We start from the raw sequence: 23,170 nt of genomic DNA, 5'->3' as shown, positions 1-23,170 counted from the left end.
TTCAAATAGATTAAGGTACATGTGACATATGATTTGAGTTATTGTAAGATGATAACATTAAATGTAAATTAATACATATAATTAGGTAGCCATGTGCTTGTCAGATAGATATACAGGGTTCCCTCTGGGTCAAAATTGGTTTGCGCCACCAAATTCGCCAATCAGAAAAAGTTGGAGCCAATGGCTCCAAAGTTGGAGCCAATAATTCTGCAAGGGAGACATGCCTATATTTGCTAACATATGCTAGCAGTTATATATCATTATGATTACAAACACATATTTATAATATTTCATTTTATTACAGCTGTACATGTTTGTTATCTAAAATATAGACATACTATTATGTGGTTTTCAAATTCTATTTAAATAAATATACATGACAGCATAAATGTAATCAAGAACATCATGTTAAGTTAGTCATCGTGTTTTCCACCGTTTTGCCAGTATAGCAGTTCTTCTCACAGGCTGGACTGAGCCAAGATCTTTCCCAGCTTCTACCCGACAATCTGGTGATCTACAGATACAAAATAAAAAAAAAACATTACTATAAATTGACTTCATCTAAAAATCAATGAGAACAAAATATGAAATAGATACTAAGTATTTTTAACAATGAAAAATATTGTTTATTTTAATAGGGTTTGCATATGAATAGACACTTCAGCCCTTTACAATCAGATATGAAAATATTAACATTGCAGTAACAGTGGCTTTAGATCAATCATTAGTGAAATTATTCTTTTAATTGTCATCCGATTTAATATTCAAACTGTAATTATTTGAGTCAACTTACCTAAAGTTCAATGTTTGTCAACATCACGGACGATCTTTCGCTTCTCTGTCAGCTACTAACACCTGTTGACCACACATGTAATTATCAGTGCTCCAAGTCGTAAATTGTTCCAATTAACAAATTGCCACTCTCATCTTCACATGTTCCCAAAGTGTCACACAATTGATGACATAATTGATTATACGGTACCGATAAACAAACTAATAGCGCGTGACCTTTCACATTTGGGCCGCTTATGTAATTGACGCGGCCGCTTATGACATTTAAGTGTACTAGTTGTCGGATGCTTTTATCTTACGTTGGCGCCAGTTAAATTCGCCAATTAAAGATTTTATGCGCCAGAATTAATATTTTGTCGCATTTGGCGCCATTGGCGAGCGACAGCGGGAACCCTGGATATATAAACCAAAACAAATTTGAGCCGCCTCACGACAAAACCAACATGGGTTTGCGACCAGCATGGATCCAGACCAGCCTGCGCTTCCGTGCAGTCTGATCAGGATCCATGCTGTTCACTTACCAACTCTAATAACAAGTGGAGTAACTGACATCCATGGATCCATGCTGGTCGCAAACCCACTAAGTTGGTTTTGTCGTGACGCGGCTCATTTGTATTCTATATTGTGACAAATGCATGTATTTGTGCAGATTTGAGATTTCATTTTTTTTTTATTTCTTTTTTACACGTAAAATAAGGACAAGCATTTTTTTATCACCATGGAGCTTTGAAATTCTAACCTTTTTTTTTCCATTCTGTATATACAGCTCATTTTCACCCATTTGTTTTGTGGATTTTTTTTTAATTAATTATTATTAAGCATCTTGAAACAGACAGGTGCATTTGTAAAGGACAATTTTTACTGCAGGCAAACTAGCACATTTGCTCCGTTTCTTTTGCATAAAGGTGACTTAGTGTAAAAACTTAACATTGCCTTAAGACTCATAATGTCAAGTGTCATTCTCAAGCAATGTTAAGAACATGAAAACTAGTGAATTGGTCACTATTCAATGGTTATTGGTTGTTATTTTAACAAATGCTTTATTCGTATCAATAAAATTTAGCCTTGACCTCTTCTTGATGACCTTTAGTGAATAAAATTGACCTTTTTTACTTAAATTTTGTGAATGACATTGACCTTGGTTTTATGAATAACCTTGAGCTTGGTTAGTGAATATGTCGTACAATTTGTTGGTGCACCAATGAAAACTTAAAATGAATGTTTATTTTGTTTTTCGTCATTGAGGAGTTTTTTTTACTTTTTTTGTTATCATTTTTGTTGGACAATTGATTTAATATAATCTGTATTTTATCATGTATTAAATGTGTAATTATTCACCTTTTTGTGTTTTGCTAAATCAACATATGCAATTTCAGGGCTTCATTTGTCTGTGAAAAATACAAAAGTCATTTAATGTTTTTAAAGATGTGTCATGGACATTAGAGAATTGTGTGGAAATTTGATAAAAATGTTATGAAAGTTGTATGGTTTGTCTAAAGTATGAAAAAAATAAGTTTCTACACATTTGGCTGAAGCTGAGGTTTATTAACACAATAGTAGCTTTGCATTCTTACCCAAAATAGAAATGTTAGATTTTTACTTGAGAAATATGGATGTATCAGACATGTACATTGTACAGAAATATAAATGTATTAGACATGTTGTACATTATCACAAGTTCATCTTAGTGCTGTTTAGTGTGTTTTGGCTATATGTTACTTGTACATATATTTACCGCAGTGTCTTTCAATTTTTCTAGTTTAGTAGCTATTTAGCCATTTTTTTCATGATTATTTTTTACTATTACCTTGCATGTTTTATCATACAACTGTTTTTTTTTATAAAATTTATCAAAGTGTTAATATAAGGACTCACAATGCTGTCACAATCTTGTCAGCTGTAGAAATACAAGTTTGTTTTTAAACCTTCTCATGAAGATTGCCATAGCAACATGTAAATTTTAATTATAGACACATTTGTGAGCAGACGATTCTAGACTTGCCTGCCAGTGGACATGGCGCCTTCCTGCTTTCAAAGTTTATGAACATGGCCCTAAATGGCTTCCGTAGTAAAATTTATCTGTTATGAACACGGCCCTAAATGGCTTCTGTAGTAAAATTTATCTCCTCAATACATAGGAATATTGTCAGTCTTAAATTTTTCATAGGACTTAGACAATGATGTTATAATTATATGCATGACTGAACTGGTAATTTAAACTTTTTTCAGATTTTTATTTGTGCTTGGTAAAAAATACTTTATAATTTATGTTTTATTTTTGGAAAACTGTTGGGATAATATGAAGTTTTTACTATAATGATAAAAGAATAGAAATTTCATTCACTGTAATTGCATTACAATGAAGGTACTAGTATAAGGTCATGTCCTTATGTAAGCTTTGTACTTATTTGTTTGTTGTGTATATGATATACACACAAACACACACACGCACACACATATTTTCGTGTTTGTAACTCATTTTGTTAGAAGTATCAAAATTCACCTTTTTATGTAAATATTGAGCTCTGTAAGTATTTAGCTGACTTTAATGTTGTCATCATCAGTTTGTTTTTGCTCTTGCCCGACCAGTATTCACTATAGCAATGTAAAAAATAAGGTTGGCAGTTTGCTTGTGATTTTTATTACTGAAAATGTTGTGTCTGATTTAGGTGGATGGGGTGGGGGGAATTTTTTTATTTATTTGAAACATATATTCAATTTTAAAATCCTAAATATTTTCTTTTTCTAAAACTGCAGAGATAAAAATGGATAATGACAAATAATTCAAAGTAGGAAAGACAGATCCAACAAGTAACTTGATACACTTTTTCTCAATGATTTGTTTCCTTAATTACAATACAATGTGTTTAATTGTATGGATTTTATCTTGATAAAAATGCAAGATTTTTTTAAAGTATATATTTTACAGTGAAAGAGGTTTGTAGATTTATTGTAGAAAGCTTAAAAAAGTTGCTATTTAATGTACATGTATAAATATATATTTCCTTCATATTTCTTAGCTTTAAGACACTCATTGCAAGAGTGTATGTTTGTACATGAATTATTGAATTCAGTTACATTTGTAAATTAGAGGTGAATTTTGCCATGACCTATTCACATACAACTCAGATCACCTTGTTGATTTGATACTCTTTCTATTACTTTTAACTCCTAGTATCCTAAGTGCTAAAAACTTGCTATATAGAAACAATACAATTTCCTAGGTGGGCTTTTTTTAAACAAAACATATACATGGTTTCCTTATATATAAAGTTACACCTGAATGACATTGCAAATAATCATGATTTAAATGTGGTATACACAAACAGGTTGATACTAATTTTTTGGAGGACCCTATAGCAAAAAGTTCACTAGATTAAAGCTCAACTTAATTGCAAACCACACAGTATTAGTCTGTTTTGCTATAAATAAAAATTCTTAGTTATGCTATAAATAATTATTTTGAATAAAGCTGTGTGTGACCTTTGTTTGGAAAGGTCATGGTGAATTTAACTAAACATATTATATATTCTTATGCATGTATAAATGTATTTTGTTATATATGAAAGTTGTTATATAAAGACATGTTAGTTTGTATAGGAGTTTAGAATATATGTGTCTATGGTGTATACATTATTTGGTTTTATATACTTTTTTGCATATGATTACTTTGTTATGCAATCATGAATTATTTAGAATAAATAATATTCTGCAATTTATACAAAAAAAACCTTAATAAATTGTAAAGACAGCAAGAAGTTTGTTTATTTTATTGGTCGACTAAATATCTTCCATATCATCCAATGTCAGTTTGAATACCACACAAGGAATAGTGCATTTATTCTTGTAAGACAGTTGTCTAGATAGCTTACAGATGAATTGTGGTTACATGTATAATACTGTTATCTCTAATAGTATCTGATACTAGTAATGGAGAGTTGGGCTCATCTTGTACCACTAAAGCTTGGAAATATTCTTAATTATTAACTTAAACATCGTGTCACCATAAATTCAACAATTACAATCTGCCCCATAAATATGTCATATTTATCACAGACATTTATAGAGTATACAATAGTCACTATGTGGTTGTGTTGTTAGTCTGTTGCATATTTCATGTCAGGAACCTAACTATTCGCTTACAAACTCTATAACAAGTAGAGAAACTGATAGTGAACAGCATGGACCCTGATCAGACTGCGCGGGTGCGCAGGCTGGTCTGGATCCATGCTGGTCGCAAACGCATTACATTGGTTTTGTCGTGATGCGGCTCATTTAAGGGATCAACTTAAAGTATAGATACATTGTGACTATGTCGGATATAGAGTGAAAGAGCTATTACGCTTATACAGTCTAATGTTCAGCTCCATAGGACCAAAGTTTCTAGGTGAGCTATAAAAACAACGGTGAATACTTTAGTGTCGGTCTTTGTTGTCCTGCATCAACTATGGTTCTCTCTGAAGCTACATTACACTGGAGAGACGTCCCTCAATTCTAATTTTACCCTGCCTGTTTGAAGAAAAAAGGGGGATATAGAAAAAGGCTCCGTCTGTCCATCAGTCATACTTTCATGTCTGGTCGATTACGATGTCATTTATCAGTGGAATTTGAAATAACTTTGCACAAATGTTTGTTATAATAAGACGATGTGTCATGTGCAACAACCGGACCCCTAACTCCAAGGTCAAGGTCACACTGGGTGATTTAAGGAGAACATTGTCTATTTGAGAGTATATGTGGTGTTCAGTCCATAACTTTCTTAACCATGAAGGCATTTTGAAAATACTTAGCAAAATTGTTCACAATAATGAGACAATGTGTCAAGTGCAAAACCAGTCTTCTTCCTTCAAGGTCAAGATCACAGTTGGAGATCAAAGATTAACATAGTCTGTTACAGGCTGGTCCATAACTTCTTCATATATCAAGGGATTTTGAAATTATTTTGCACAAATGTTCACAATAATAAGATGATATGTTTTGCGCAAGGTGCAGTCCATCATTTTTTTTTATTGTTAAAGGGATTTTTAAATTACTTTGCAAAAATGTTCACAATAATGGGATCATGTGTCATATGCAAAGCCAGAATCCTATCCTCAATGTCAAGGTCACACTTGGTGATAAAAGGTCAACATCATCTATTCAGGGCTATTTGTGGTGTCTGGTCCATAATTTTTCATCTATCAAGGGATTTTAAAATTATTTGGCACAAATGTTGACAATAATAAGACTGTGTCATGCACAACACCTGGACCATTTTCCTAAGGTCAAGGCCACACTTAGAGGTCAAAGCTTAACATGGTCTTTTATAGGGTATAGTTTGTGTGCAGTCCATCATTTTTTTTTATTGTTAAAGGGATTTTTAAATAACTTTGCAAAAATGTTCACAATAATGGGATCATGTGTCATATGCAAAGCCAGAATCCTATCCTCAATGTCAAGGTCACACAAAGTGCCAAAGCTTAAAGTTTGGTCTGTTCTTGAGTATATTTTGTGTGAGGTATATAACTTTTTCATTAATCAAGGGATTTTAAAATAACTTTGCACAAATGTTAACAATAATAAGATGACAGTCATGCGCAACACCTAGACCCCTACCTCAAAGGTCAAGTCACACGCCTAAAATAGTATGTTACAGGGTATGCCAAGTCAGGCCCATGTAAATAAAATGTCATTGGTGAATTGCCCACATACCTTGATTGATGACTGGACACGAAATATTCCCTGTAACAGACAATATCCTTTCTTGCTTTTGTATTTGTCACATTTTGTGGTTTTGTAATAGTGGTAACAAGTATACAAATGTATTTCTGTTGACACATACACAGGAGTTACATGTATTTCATTATATTTCTTTAATGAATTTATTGTTACTTTGCATATTTTATACCAAGTGACCCATTTTAAGGGTCAACAGAGCTTAAAATAAAATCAAACCTAATGATATCTCATTGACGATCGTGGTATCCTTCGGTGGTCCTCTCTCAAGTTTTCTCAAATAAATATATATTGCCCCTTCTAGAAGTCCCCAGAGCTAACAAGAGCTGTTGGAGGACAGCAACACTCAACTATTTGAAAGAGTTGTCACAAAGCTGTTTCATTGCTTACCTATATAAATACATAAAATTGTCCTAAAAAGGTACAAAGGCTTGTACATGTAATAAGGATGTTTTATTGAGTTAATCACTGCTTGATTATTACGAATGCATAAAATTGTCACAAAATAAGGCACAAACCCTTCAGTAGTTATGGAGATACCAGTTTACACACAAAAACTGAGCCAAGAATTTTTAAGTCAAAAAGGGGCATAAATATGCAAAAAAGCTAATCAGGGTTATGGGACTTGTGCCAATCATATTAGATAATCCTAGAGAACAAATGTGTGAAGTTTCCATCCATTCCCTTCAGTAGTTGTGGAGATACCAGCTTACACGTAAAAACTTAATCACAGGGACACCGACAAATGGGTGACTGCATTAGCTCGATTATTTTGAAAATAGCCAAGCTAAAAATAGAAAAGCCTTTTTACTGTTTGTCATAAACTAATGGACTGATTATCACTAAACTTGGTCTGAAGCATCATTAGATGGTAAGAGCAGCAGGTGAGGTGGTTTTGACCCCTGGTGTTGCTTTGAATTTTGTTACACCAGAGGTTAGCCAAAATGATCTTTCCTGTTTTGGCACCATATGACCTATTCTGTGTTCGTGTGCTAATGTGTTGTGTAAAACAAACAAACCAAACCAAATCATAAGATCGTCTTTTCTAGTGAGTGATGCAGGGCTATCATGCCCACATTTTTTTGGCAATTTTCTTGCCCAAAAGTTAACTCAAATACTATTCAAGGCATTAACATTTACCAATAAATATTTATAGATGGCGACTGATTTACTCCGCCATAATTAGATAAGAATATTTTAGGTTTTTTCCAGCTAATCTGGGGGTACAAACCAACTTTTACAGTTACAGCTTCGAAATTTACTGCAACAGATTAACTTATCTATCGTGACCAGTTACAGTGCACTATGAAGCTAATATGGTAAAAGTTTGTTGTACCTGGGGATAAGCTTGGAAAAACCCACATTTGCAGAGTTCCGGAATCCATCTTTTAGAAGAAAATCAGTGTCAAAGAACTATAACTGGTCCCATATTTTTTGCAATTCCGTTGCAATTTTCTTGCAGGGTAGATAACTCTGAACTATTCAAGGAATTGCCTTTTTTTGTAAGCATTACTCTTGGTTTGAAACATACAAAGTAGACACATAGCAACTACAAGAAGAACTGACATTCCGATTAACAAGAGGAAAAAAGAATTCCTAAAGAACACCCAAAACGAAAAATATACTACATGTACCTGGGTTTCATTTTTCAATGATATTTATTTTTGCAATTTTCATTTCTGGATTTGAAGTTAAACAACAGTTACATAGATTTTAAACTAAAAGTATTGATAGATGGCAATTAGGAGAATTAACTAACTCTTCTTGGTTACATTTTTATAATTATCTCCCTTTTTGTGACTTTATTTAATTTTGAAACAGTAGATTGACTAGAAGTACATCATTTAAAATAGGTGTAAGTCTTCTTGGTCTGAATTTTTAAAACATGTAATTTACTTCACTTTGCTAAATTAATGAATTTAATTTGTCTGAATCATATGTTTAACTGTAAAAGTTCAGATATATGACAACTAAATTCAGTCTAAGAACTGTATGTTAATTTCTCTTTTTATAACTTAATGAACTGAAAATAGTGTTAGATCCAAGAAGCATTACTCTGACTGGTGTCATTTTGTATTAATCTCCCTTTGATGAATCTAAATTTAATTTTGCATGATGAATATTTTAAAAACAATAAAATAAATCAGTTGAAGACTTGAAAATTACAATGTTGGAATTCATAATAATTCAAATACCTCAGAAAATATTTAAATTACGATGATCATTTCTGCATTGAAACACCATTATAATTTTCAGAGAACTAGTATTAAGTATAGAGAGTTTAGTTTAAACATATTCTATTTAGCAAATTTACAAGTATCATTTTACATAACAATATATATGAATAAGAAAACAAGCATAAAACATGTATTACTTCTTTTCCATGATGGAGTTTCTTCTTTGTTATTTCACTTTATATGATCGGTGTATGTTTTAAAGTTCAATATTGATCTAAATCAACAAAATTTTGTATAATTTGGTTTTGACTTTTGATTCATTTTGCTGTCAAAAAAGTCTATTTACACATTTGGAATACCATCACTGTATAATATGATAAAGGATCTTTGATTAATTCCTTGAATTATACATGTAGTTACAAAATGAAAAATGTTAAAAGGAAAATCAAACATAATGCTTCATTAATTCTATTTAATTATTTCTAACATCCCTTGCGGTCTTTTTGTCCAAATAAAGCCATGCATAAAAATTTGAATACACATATAATTGTGTGTAATTCTCATTACCTGTAAAATCTTAATTAAAACAATATGCAATTAAATTTATCACTAATTTAATCAGTATTGGTAGCAAACAACAAAAGATGAAAATAGGGGTATTCATAAAGCATCAATGTGAACATTATAGTATATTTTACATGTGTATGCACTTTATCTTCCAGTCAACAATTTATATCACTTCACACAAGAACGTGAATTTTCATGACAGATTTTCATTACCATATAAAAAACTCAAGAAGCATCCCCATAGCTTCCCTTATAACACTACCCAAGAGGTTGCATGGTTAGTTTTAAACACACTGCATCGTTTTCTACCCTCATATTGTGACAAAAACTTTCTAAATGATGAACTTTCGAAACATGTTGACATAAATCATACTCTAAGATACAGGTCATACTTAAATGACCACAAATATGTGGGATCCTGCCACCTGTCTTGATAAGTTTTCCATTTAATATACAAGCACTAGAATTCTTTATATCGTTAAATTCCTTATCTTGTACATACATTCCAATTTGCCCGTACTTCTCAAAACAATGTCCGCCTTCGGATATTCTGATAATTGTCTTATTCTTCCTATCTACCAGAAAAACTAAACCTTTGTGAGTCACGGCTGTAGCAAATTGATACTTCAATGGTAAAATATTTACAATACCTATGGTTTTAGATTCTGTATTGTATTTAAACACTGTTGCACGTTCTGATTCTGGAGCCACTCCAGTTTTTATGAAAAATATATTTTCGTCCACCATGTATGCACAAGTTCTACCATTTTCTTGGTAAATTTCGTTCCTGTCATTGTACTTTCTGTCATAATGGTAGGAACTATTTTCAATTTCTTGTTGCATCTCCATCTCCAGTTCTCCGAATCCATTCTCACTATCAAACTTGCATTTCTCTATAAAAACTATATCTGTATCTACGACAACACTGTATATATCACCAGATCTTTGATTACAAACAACACAGTTTATGCTTGATGGTACCAAATGTTTTGGACCAGAAGTCCAAACCCATGTGAGTCCACTAAAATGTAGCAGTCTCTGTCCATTTGACACAATGACCTCTGACCTTCCATAATTACATGCTGTAATTACTTTCTCGTTAACATCTTCAGGTCTTCCTAAGTTTTCCTCGTGACCGTCTGTAAAAGTAGAATGGATGTAGTTCAAGCTGCCATCTTCTTTCTCTTCACATCTAAACAGTTTCACACTTTTCTTATAAAAGACTACAATAGCATCACGAAGTCGATGACCAAGTCTATGTGATGCTACAGGTTCACCAATGTAGTCGGACTGCTGTCTGGGTAGCGACAAATACTCTAAACAATGACTCCTAATCTCATTCATCGTACAATTCTCTTTGATAGCCTTGTGCTCAAGGAAAATCTTACTCATGTAGTCATTAGACAGAGCAAGATAATGTATCTTTTTAACAAGATCTCTAGTGTACCCTTGCCTACCTATCAGATCAACATCTATCCAACACAGCAATGCAGTACAAATTTCATCTTCTGACTTACAGTTTAGTTTCTTGGATCCAAGCAAGGTTTTCATGTCGTCAACACACAGAGACTCGAAAAATTCATTACATACTTCGAAGGTCTTGAAGCGAATCGCAATAAAATCCAGAATATGCTCTACTAGGTTAGTCAAATTCAACTGGTGACTGATTTGTAGATAATGCAAAATACAACTTGCATCGGTTTTCAGCAATGATTTTTTAATGAAGTTTTCACAACCCTCGATCAATGGCAAAATCTGAAGGTATGAAGCAGAAAACAAGAGTCCTTGAATGTTTTCTTTGTGCACCTCACAGTTACCTGTATACATGATCTTTAGAATGTCTTTGAAGTCTTCTGCATCAATTGCTGTCAACTCCACTACCCCATGTATTATTTCACTCATTCCAGACATAAACAAGGCATCGAAATACGCGCTCCATGAAGCTAGAACAATTTTGTGACACTTGAAGACTTCCTCACCAACTTTAACATCTATATCAGAAAACTTTTCTGAGTTAAGGAAGTGTTCCATTCCTTTAAATATGTGTTTTTCGAGAATCACTTTTTCAGGAGCCTGAAAAAATAAAACAAGTGAAACTGATGTAAACAGTAAAAATATTTGTCAAGGCTTGGTCAGTCCATCTGACATTTACAAGTTTTTTATTTATAAAAACTGTTTTAGCATACAAGTACATTCAGAGAATTGGTTGCTAAGGTATACTGTATCAAAGTAGGGATAAAAAAATTAGTTGAAAAAAAATTCTTTTATCATCAGCATCACTTTGGAATTCACATGGGTTTAAAGCTACATAAAATAAATATGTAAAAATATTTTTGCAGTCGGCAAGCCGCCTTAAAACCATGCATTCTACAGTTTCATTAACTTTTTTAACAGTATTTTTGTAAATCTCATCAAATATTGTTCATAAATTAGGATTTTAAATGGAAAACCCCACGGTAACACTAAAGTTCGTATACGAACTTTAACATGCAAATGAAGACTATAATCAGCTCGTGTATGCGCTACGTCACGGTGTTATAGTTGCTATCCGGAACACAGCAAATATAAGATTTTCTTGTGCAAACACACTTTAACCGTTTAAGCTTCACCGTGCACTAGGCATTGGGTTCAAAAAAATAATCATCTCATAAAAAAAGATTAAATTTGTATGAAAATATCCGTTACAATGCGGAAATATACCGTTAAATTAGGACTGCTACTTATAGTCATGTTTGTTGACTTAAAATTGATGTACGGATGATCTGAAGGCAGAGTTTCTCATGCAAACAGAAATTGTACTTCCGAATGAGGTTGCACATTTGTATGCTAATAAAACTCATTTTGGTTGTCTGGACACCAAAATAAGATCTTGAGTTGATATAAAACCCAATTTATTAATGAAATGTCGCTATTTCTGTTTTATGAAATTTATTAAATGTAATTTTAAAATATATTTAGTAGACAATCAGAAGGAATGCTAGACTATTCTTTCAATGACATTTTCAGGAGTTTTCACATAGACGTATAGGCAAAATTAAAACTGTTCTCCATATTTTTTTTCTTAAAACTTGGCATGCTGTTAGAATATGATAATAAAAACATTTAAAGCAAAAAAAAAAGAAATAAGGGGTGGGGGGTCACTGTTCTCACTTCTGAGTTATGTGCCCTTGAATAAGAATTTTTTTGATGGAATCTTATGGTAGATATTTTAATAAAAATGTGAGATGATAATTTTTATTACATAAGTGTCTTTACAGGATATTTTGACATGCACCTTAATAAGGCCAGTATAAAAATATATTTGTTTCTAATACTGCGATCCATGCCAGTTTTGGTAGGTCATGTAGATAAGCTTTTTTGTTGAAATATTTTTTGTTGAACATTATATTATTAATAATATATGAATTATAACATTGAAAATGTAATGTGCAGAACTACAGATTCAAATTGGGTTTTATACAGAATACATCCCAGTTAGAATTTCAACAAAGTAAAAACATGAGATACTGGGATCCTACATATTTACCGGACAATCAGTTTACCGGACAAAAGCTATTCCTGCCGAATAGTGCTTAATTTTTGCTTTGATTAAAAAATCATACAGTCTGAATCGTACACACACTTTCTATTTTAAAGTAAATAACAACAAAACCACTCTCAGGTAAATATTGTTGATTCAGTTCTTTATCATGCCTATTGTTTACTAGTTATTTCATGACCTGGTCATGCGGGGGAATAATCAGTGTTCTGCGCAGGCCCATATATGGAGGCCCTTAATGGGTTATTTTAGACAGGTTTTACTAACATATTTTAATGATAAAAAGTAATTCTAAATTTAGTCCAAAAAGTACCTCGTTGTTGTCTTTTACAAAGAAATGCAAATTAAAAAACATATAAGGAAACGGGTTCAGCCCATAGGAGGAAACTCGACATGAAATGTAAATAAAATAGATTTTATGGCTTTTGTAACATGCTACATGATGACCAAAAGGAAACTGTATGACAAAGAACAGAATTCCATTTAAATACCAAATTGTTTCATATGTTTAAGATTCATGAAGAATCAATACCTTAACTGAGTTAATAGTGTTAATTTCATTTACACCCCGTATATTGGCCTCTTGATAACAGGCATGGTTGCCGTGTCTATTTCTAGTGACATACTGGGTTTTTCAAATATCTTAACTTTGCCATTCAATAGTCGTAGTTTCCTTGCTAATTATTTAAAGATTAATTTCAATTCACAATTTCAAAAACTTTTGAAACACAATGTCCGGTAAATTGAGTTGTACACGATTTTTTTCCTCCTGTAATGCCCTACTTTAAACTAAAGACACATTTCTATGGTCAAATGTTAAATTTCATGTTTGATAAAGGAATGTTTACATGCATTAATCATTAAGAACCCAAAATTATTTGGGTAAAATTCCATTCTTTTTTATTATTTTAGATAAAAGTTACAGATAAAAAACATCATTATTTGTCCGGTAATATGTAGGATCCCAGTATGTGATTTTAGTGAGTACATATAATGATGTATGAAGGTTGAGGGGGAAAAAAATCAGTATACAAAATTTATTGCACATATGATTTACAGACACTTCACCCCCCAGACACTTCACCCTAGGCCCTTTTTTTGCAGACACTTCACCCCTCAGACAGATCACCCCTCATTTTAAGAACTTTGATTGAGACACTTCACCCCCCATTTTTTTATTTTGTGTTTAAAAATTATTTATGTAGAATATGTTAAATGTTTTCAATAGTGATTGAGTATGTTTATTGTTTTAACATATTTTATTACTTTTTTATGATGTAACTGACCAAAGACAATGGATATATTGTTGTTTTTGCCCTACAAAAAAGGCTCATATCATGAAGTTAATAGTAAGTCAATTTTTTATTTTATTTTTTATATAATTTTTTACTAATTTCAATTAAAGTGAAGCAAATTGAATAATCTTTCTATTGAAGTGTGTGAACCTTTGTGTGAATTTTCCTTTGATATATATAAAGTATATAATCTCTTTCACTCTTCCTTTGTGTCTTTTATTGACAGTATCTTGTTTAATTGATTGAAAGCAAAACATGAATACAAATGGAACTGGCAACATATAGCATGTGATACTGGTAAGTTACTTAATTTGTTAGGGACATTTTGTAAGTAAAGTAAAAACTAATTGTTCTTTTATTATTTATTACAATAAGTGAATAAATAATTCATTCATTCATTCATAATCATTCATATTCTTTTATGTTCATTTTATATTCATTTTATTTATTTATTTACTTATTTTTCATACAATATTATTTATTTATTTATTCATTTTTATTTATTTATTTATTTATTTATTTATTTATTTATTTATTTATTTACATACAATATTATTATTTTTTTTAATTTTCTTACAATAATACCTTTTTAATCCAATTATCTAATCAAAAGATTCAATTATGAGAACTGTTGAATAAACAACTAATCAACATGTTGAATAAACAAGGTGACATGCAATTAACTCTTAATGCATGAAAGTGCTTTGTATAACAGTAAGCAATACAATCATCATGAATTAAGGACTGAGGAATTCTCGGAGAAAGTGGGTGAAAATCATGGACGTTAATAAAAATTGTGTTTTTTTGAACCAGTGAACAGATACTGTCGGTCAGATTTAAAGAAATATGTGCTGATGAAAGTTCTAGTTAAAGCGCTAACAGGATATCCAGTGTTTAACACTGTTCCAGAATAGACTATGAATCAACTTCTCATTATATCAATTCATATATGACTGAAACTGTAAATAAATATATATATATATACATGTATATGTGTGTGTTCTCTCTATGTTATGTTTCAATGATAATATATCTAAGTATTAAACTGTTTGTCAGCTTCATGTTGTGTTTTAATGCATGTTAAATGTAAATGAGTTAAATAAATTATTACTTGTTTTATTTGTTTCACTTACTCTTAGAAAATGTCTGTAGATTGTCCTTTAACTAAAAAATTATTAATCAAATAATTATAATACTAAAATTAATTAAACCTAACATATAAAAGCATTATGATGTTGACTTATTTACATTATTAAAAAAATTGGATGAGGGGTGAAGTGTCTTACTGATTTTGGGGGGTGAAGTGTCTTGATAGTGGTGTCTTCAAAATTTGAGGGTTTAAGTGTCTGGAGGGTGAAGTGTCTTGCTACCGTACATATTACTATAGTAGGTCTAATTCATAAAAGTAGACTTTAACAAAACAAGGACTATGAAATATTACGGGGGTATTTTGTCATACAATTATGCCGGCTCGCCACGGCGAGCCGGTATTACGATAGGATTTTACTGAGAAACAACCTAAAACTCCGAATCAATCCAAAAATTTAATCGAAGCTTAGCTTCCAGCTTTCTACAAAATTTATCTATCAGGGCTAGGATCCAAAATTATTTAGCCAATCAAATTTGATCTTATATAGCGTCAAAAAACCTTCAATTTTCACGCCATTTTTAAAAAGCAGCAAGTATTGTTTTGAGCGCAAAGATATATTGATGATTAAAATGTTTGTTTTCATGGATTCTTTTCAGTAAATCATATTTACACTGACTTTTGATTTAGCGATTTCACCAGTCCTGTTTACTCTGTAGTAAGTTTTCGTTTGGTTAATTAACATAAACGACATCTGGTTATGTGCATTTTTTTTCTTTTTCCTTTTTTCCGGTCATTTTATCCTTTCCGGTATTTAGTATATGTATTTACTGGCCGGGATCCGGGACGCCCGGGATCCGGGATCGTATACGATAATAAGGGAAAAAACTAATAAACTATATTTGTGTTGATTATTGTCGTAATGAAAGGCCATTAAACGGTAAGTTTTTTTTTACTGTATGTAATGAAAGTTAAATTGATTTAACTTAGGATATAGATATATTTAGAGCTATTTATTAACAAAATCACAATACTTATAATTATATGCCTAATTAATTGGAAAAATCAAAGACTATATTCTTGAATTGGTCAAATCCCGGGATCCCTATATACGATCCCAGCTTTTCTGAAAACAATATTCTTGAACTGTCCAATTCCTTGGATCTCTTAATTTTTTAATATGATCCCGGCTTTTCTGAAAACTATATTCTTAAACTGGTCAATTTCCGGGATCCTATTTTTTTAATAGGATCCCGGCTTTTCTGGCTGAATTGATAGACAACTTGTGTTTACTTTAGGACTAGTATCTGTCACTTATTTCAATACTAAATAACATATTACAACTTAACTTCGTATAAAGAGACATTTTTATGAATTCTACTTATCTATTTTTTTTTTCTGGTCAAGGTCAACAGGCCATATAGTAAATGTGCATAGACATAGGGACTTCATTCTATCTGTTTACATCTTCATATATACTCATATTCCTCTTTGTTAAACTGAGAGAACTGGCTTCCTTAACTTTATATGTCACTTTTATTTTGATGTTCGCTGAAGTCTTTTCAGCTAACAGAACTGTCATTTTTACATTTAAACACGCCCCTGGAAAGAAATTACGAAGCGAGTCGCTACTAGCTTTTTTAAAAGCTAACCTTGTTCAATATATATTAATTGGTTAAAATAGACTTCTGTACAGTACCTAGCCAATAGCCTAGTGATTAAAATTTAATGGTTTAGACTCATTTTTTTTTTTTGGGGGGGGGGGGGGGGGTTTACGTCACATCCACACAGTATAGGTCATATCGCGACATTCCAGCTTTACTGGTGGAGGAAGACCTCAGGTGCCCTTCCGTGCATTATTTCAGGCACGAACGGGCACCTGAGTAGAACCACCGACGTTCCGACTAAGCTAGCTGGATAGCTTCCTCATATGAAAGAATCCAAAGTCCCTGTCGGGATTCGAACCCACAGCGGTGAGGGAAGTGGTTTGAAGTCAACGACCTTAACCACTCAGCCACAGACTTTTAGACTGATTCCAACTAGTCCAACAAATTAGACTTGTCAAAGAGACACCGAGATAATTTTGGACGGGCGCTGTCTTTTTCCAAGTCCAACCACGAACTGCATTTTTATGCACGGACGCTTCCCAATTAGAAGTTGTTGGGAGCGAAAACTAAAAAAGTTTCAAAGAAACGGTCTACATTACCTGAAAGAGGACCGTTTTTTATGCAAGGTTCCAAGTTATCATACTTTAAAGTCGAACACAAGTCTAAATATTCCACTTTAACTTTTTAAATCGTTGAAAATTATTGTAAGCGGCCATATTGGAAAATGACGCAAGCGGTGATAGGGTAAAACAGGGTAAAATTGTAAAATTTCCATGGTGTAACACAGGTATCGGCGGCAATCGATTGTATTTGTCAAGCTTTATAATATAATTTGTTTAAGTTATTTATTATGAATTATGCAGGAATAACTTTTTTTTTCACGCATTAAAAATAAAATGTGAAAAGGATATTCTGATAACCATACTTAGATGTCCGACGTCAGATCATACTGCATTTTAAAAGTCCATTTAAATTGTCAAATTAGAAATTGTAATGTCGGATTTTTTAACATCTGTGATCATTAGGTGAAATTTCTGAACTGCCTTTTTATTTTATAACCCTGCCATGATTTTGCACATATGAAAATACAATGTAATTGTAGGTACATATTAATGAATTATAAGTATACTATACATGATGAAGCAAAGAAGAATTTCAATTTATATTAAACTCCCTATCAATTTCTAGTTTATAATCTTTAAAAAAATTGAGGACAGTTGTGTAGGGGAAGAAGTTCAAAACAACCTAAAATAACTTTAAATTCTGAGAAAAAAATCTTAAAATTTCAAACTATAAAATGGAATTTCAGACAGTCCTCAGTAAAATGCAATTGTCGAACAGATATGACGGGGTTTATGATAAAAACGCAGCAAGCGGAAATTTAGTGACCCTTATTTAAGACGTAGAGTAGCATAACAATGTAAGACAGATGGGAGAAATAGTCTGATTAGATTACTGTAGTCGTCTGTTAGAACGAATGTCGCAAAATGACACCAAAACCTATATCCATTTAAAATTCCATGTTATCTAGTTCCCGCTTTTCATTGAACGGCACCTCAAATGTGTTGCATTGAAAGTTCCATGATTACCGCCGTACTTTGTACACATCTGTGGGTGTTGATTAAATTTTCTACATTATTATGTTTAAGTGATGAATTCTGTTGAAACCGGCGCAAGGGAGCACATGTACCTACCACAGCCGTCTTTGGTACCCATGTGTATTTATGTTTCGGTTTTGCAGTTTCAGGCGGGTTTTTTTTGGTGTTTTTTTTGGAGGGCGGATATGTGGATAAGTTTTTTCTGTTTTCTTTACATTTCTTTGCTTGCTTGTCGAACCTTGTATTGATAATCATTATCTGTTTGTTATGGCTCGGTTCGGTATACAAGTATAAAATATGATAAACAAGATGAACAAGGAAAGGCCGCGTTCAATGAACGCAACCCCCGCACGACCCAGGAACAAGAACCATTTGCAAGGAACCCAGGAGGATCCTAAACAAAAACAGGACGGCGCAAGAGAGAGCACGGTCTGGCTTATCACTAAAATGATACAAAATGATAAATATAAAGAAATAATGGTAACATACAAGGAAATCAAAATCAAAGAAAATAAATAAATGAATGATTAATAGGACCATTAAGTAAACTGGCACAGTGGTAGGGGATAGGAAATTCGGGAAGGGGGAGGGGGCGGAATAAAGAAATAAAACTAGGGGCAAAGGGAAGATACTTACCATAGACGAGAAAACAACAAGGGACACAAACAAAAGTGTCACCAAAACAGTATGAAACAACAAGACATACACCTTATACATGTATAAGTCTCTTAATCTGTTCATTTGAAAATTCTTATCTTCTCAATGACATTTTTTTTAATATCCTCTACTTAAAATTTATTTCAATTAAAATATGTGACCCTTCCCTTATAGTTACACAGCATATGGCTGGATCACAATAAAGTTCCTTTTTTAGTAAACTAGAAATGTGTCATCATGCCACGGATGCCCCCGCATGCAGCCAAAATTTCAGATGTTATTATATTTAGTTCCAAATTTGTTTGCACAAATTATTGTTTTCATTTTAAGTTCAAAGCCCTTAAAACTTTTCAATGTTAACACAATCCATTTTCATACAATGTTCAAGGCACTGAAATTATTCAGTCTTATCCTTTTGAAAATAGCATATTTCATATTTGTAGCCAAAATAATGGCTACATACATTTCCACAAAAGTATCAGTGCTGAAACTGAAAGTTCAAAATTTTTTCCAATATTCAAGAAAGATAAGTTTGTCCAAAATCATTGAACCACGACCAAATTCAAACTTAAACTGCCTATTCCTAAGATGTATCTATATTATTTTCAAAGTGAAAGGGACATAACTCTGCCAAAAAAATCATCGAACCATGACCAAATTCCAACTTGACCTGCCCATTCCTTTGACATATCCATATGTCAAATTTGAGTTGAATATGTAACCCTGAGGTGTAGATAATGAACAGAAATTGTAAATTTCATATTATTTTCAAAGTGAAAAGGGCATTACTCTGCCAAAAATTATTGAACCATGACCAAATTCGAACTTGACCTGGGCATTCCAAAAAAATATCCATATGTCAAATTTAAGTTGAATGTGTTGTACTGTTGGGGAGATAATAAAAAGAAACTGAAAATTTCATATTATTTTCAAAGTAAAAGGAGCATAACTCTGCCAAAAATCATCGAACCATGACCAAATTCAAACTTGACCTGTATTTTCTCATGACATATCCATATGTCAAATTTGAGTTGAATGTGTTGTACTGTTGGGGAGATAATGAACGGAAACTGAAAATTTCATATTATTTTCAAAGTAAAAGGGGCATAACTCTGCCAAAAATCATCGAACCATGACCAAATTCGAACTTGACCTGTATTTTCTCATGACATATCCATATGTCAAATTTGAGTTGAATGTGTTGTACCGTTGGGGAGATAATGAACGGAAACTGAAAATTTCATATTATTTTCAAAGTAAAAGGGGCATAACTCTGCCAAAAATCGTTGAACCATGACCAAATTCAAACTTGACCTGTATTTTCTCATGACATATCCATATGTCAAATTTGACGGAATGACAGAATGACGGAACAGGGTAACACTATATGCCCCGGCCATTACATGGCGGGGGCATAATTAATTAAGTATGTCAAGAGACCTATCAGTAGGTTTAATATGGTATTATAATATGAATCAGCAATAGGTGAAAAAGAATTCCTTTATTTCTTTTATATTCTTAATTGTCATTTAAATATGCATGTATAAATGAAGTCAGTATTTTATCGGCAGTCATTAGCAGTAAACAAGAAGGCAAACCATCTATTGATAAATGTTGAGTACATGTATTAAAACATTTAAAAAATATTAAACAACAGTACTTGTATGGAGCCTATTTGCTACCATTGTATTTTAGGTTTAACACATTGATACTTTTCAATAGTATTTAATAATGCACAAATTTATTTAAAAATAATGAATAGATTTATTTCCCCGATATTTTTTTGAAGTTTAATCTTCATGCGTAACCCACACTTACCTGCTAGACACACTGGTTGCTACTACCAGCTTTCACGGAATCGATTTTTTACGATGACGTCATAACATGTCCACCGGAGATAGTGTATACAGTACAAATTTGAAATAAATCGCATGTATGCGTTAAGACAGGTACAATCTAATATTTTTTCTAGGAGAAGTTAGTACTAGAATTTATATTCTATTGATTTTTAGAGGACATTGAAGTTACTTTCAGGTTTAAGCAGTAAAAATCAGTCCAAACTATCGATAGTGTTGCCGGTAGATTTTCCGTGCGTAAAAATGACAGTTAAAATTAGGCGTAACGGTTTGACAGTAAGAAAAAAAAAGTCTGTAAAATGGGTCAAACCGTTCACGCCAAATTAATTAGGCTAGATTCCAACTGCTTTGAGTTAATAAGTTCAATTTCATCATTGTGGTTCCGTGTCATTTTAATGAATGAGAAATCTTTGGTTCAAACCACAGTCATCACTGGTCATTGCCAGGATTTTTCTGGTTTTTAAAAAATGAAAGAGAAAGTAGATCTATCCTTTCAAAAAAGTAGAGAGAAAAAACACCTCTGTCATAGGACAGTCATCTGAAGCATTTTGTAAATCATCTTCTTCTGAACTTCTATCCATCGTCTTTACTTGAAATTACGGTTAACGAAAAATAAAGTTTTCAAAGACAGAAACTTGTTACGTTGATTTCCAATTAGACAATATTTCTACTTCCTGAAAGTAATTTTCACGAAATGTGATATTTCTGGAGGACCGGTTTAAAAATTCAAGAAGTCCAAAATATTTTATTTACTGTATGACATATTGATGTTATCTACCTAAAACAAAGAATCAGCGTTTGTAAGTATTTCATTTAACTGACTTTAATCTTTTGAATCAATTTTAAGTGCTCAATCACTGGCAAAGGTAGGAGATTATATCGTATAAAGTGGTGGTATTCGGATAATTCACATTTTGGTTATTGGAAACTTTTTCAAGAAAATATTGTTTCAGAAATGGAAACAGCATATAAAAATATTTGTATATCAGGGTAATCTAATACTACCATTGTCTTGATACTGTAAATTTATCAGTCCTTGTCTTTCCAAATTTAATATGAAATTAATCAGTGTTCATAGACAAGCGCTTAGAATGGCTTGTCAAAATGAAAAGTTCTAGCCATATGTGAGTCACGTACGACTAGCCAGAACTTTTGTCTAGCCGTACGGGCCTGTAAGGATAGGTTCTTATAATGGATAATTATTTATAAAACATATTTTTTGGAGGCTACTTTGTCTTAAGCAATTCCAATGAGGTTTCAAGACATAACAACAGATGTAATGTGAAAGGATGAAAGTAGACAAGTCTATAGATGCACTGTTGACATTAAGATTTTTCATAGAATCATTTGTAATCCTTGCATGTATCAGTGCTGTACACTGGGCATGTAAAAGAACCAAGGGGTTAATTCAATAAGAGCTAGGGATTTGTTCCCGGGTTCCCTTGTAAGTTATATCTCATAGCTGTCTCTGGAGTCTAAGAGTCATATCTACGTCCCACGAGGGTTTTGACATTAATGGAATATAGGTAGTATTTTGAAGCGGTTATTTTTCAGTTTTATCACATAAAACAAAGAGTGCTTTCTTAGTTTTGAGGCGCCGCAATATGCATTTGAGACAGGCATTTCTGCCTCCAGCTGCCTCTTAATGACAACCCTGTCTATGAATGCACTGCTCCCATTTGACTACCTTGACGATTATTCTTAAGTCAAAAAGTTGCAATTGATTTGTGAATAACATTAAAAATGGTGGCGCCCAACTAGAAATAACCCTGAAAAGTTACTGATAGCTATAGAAATCAATAAATATAGTTTTTTATTTTTATATATTAATTATTACAGGTGTAATCTATAGCCCTGGCCAGCCTTTGACTTCCCCATATTATAGACTATTGGAAGTGACATTGATTAATAGAAGATCTTTACTCCTTTTGATCATAGGTTAGATTTGACCGCACTTGTCTTTAGATTGCACATTAAATAGTCTGATGCAGTCAGTCCGAGATGCTTAAAATAGTTTTAAAGATGAAACCTGAAAATGTTCTCTTCAAAATCAACAATACCCATAGTTCAGATCTCCACAAATGTTAAATATATCATGATCCCATCATGTTCAAAATTGGCTCTGTCCCAGACATAAATTAATTATGCCCCCCTTCAAAGAAGTGGGGATATATTGCTTTGCATTTGTCTGTCTGTTGGTCAGTTGGTTGAGGCCAATGGTTTCCGATCAAAAAGTAAAGAACACTTAGGCCTGGGAACTTCAAACTTGGTATGGGGATTG

At 32.4% G+C, this 23,170-nt stretch overlaps 1 protein-coding gene across 1 annotated transcript; it reads right to left on the bottom strand.

Moving 5' to 3' along the window:
* Positions 1-9,141: 9,141 nt before the first annotated feature.
* On the bottom strand, positions 9,142-21,598 carry LOC132736357 (ring canal kelch homolog). The gene is made up of 2 exons (XM_060723471.1): positions 21,408-21,598; positions 9,142-11,324 (listed from the first exon to the last, which is right to left on the bottom strand). The coding sequence occupies exons 1-2, from the start codon at positions 21,468-21,470 to the stop codon at positions 9,510-9,512; spliced, it is 1,878 nt and encodes a 625-aa protein (XP_060579454.1). The 5' UTR covers positions 21,471-21,598; the 3' UTR covers positions 9,142-9,509.
* Between the last annotated feature and the right edge of the window lie 1,572 nt (positions 21,599-23,170).

The sequence above is a fragment of the Ruditapes philippinarum genome, unplaced genomic scaffold (assembly GCF_026571515.1).
Source record: "Ruditapes philippinarum isolate M1 unplaced genomic scaffold, ASM2657151v2 ctg1087_1_1_1_1, whole genome shotgun sequence".
In the NCBI taxonomy this organism is placed as follows: domain Eukaryota; kingdom Metazoa; phylum Mollusca; class Bivalvia; order Venerida; family Veneridae; genus Ruditapes; species Ruditapes philippinarum.
This window is presented reverse-complemented; position numbering and strand designations above follow the sequence as displayed.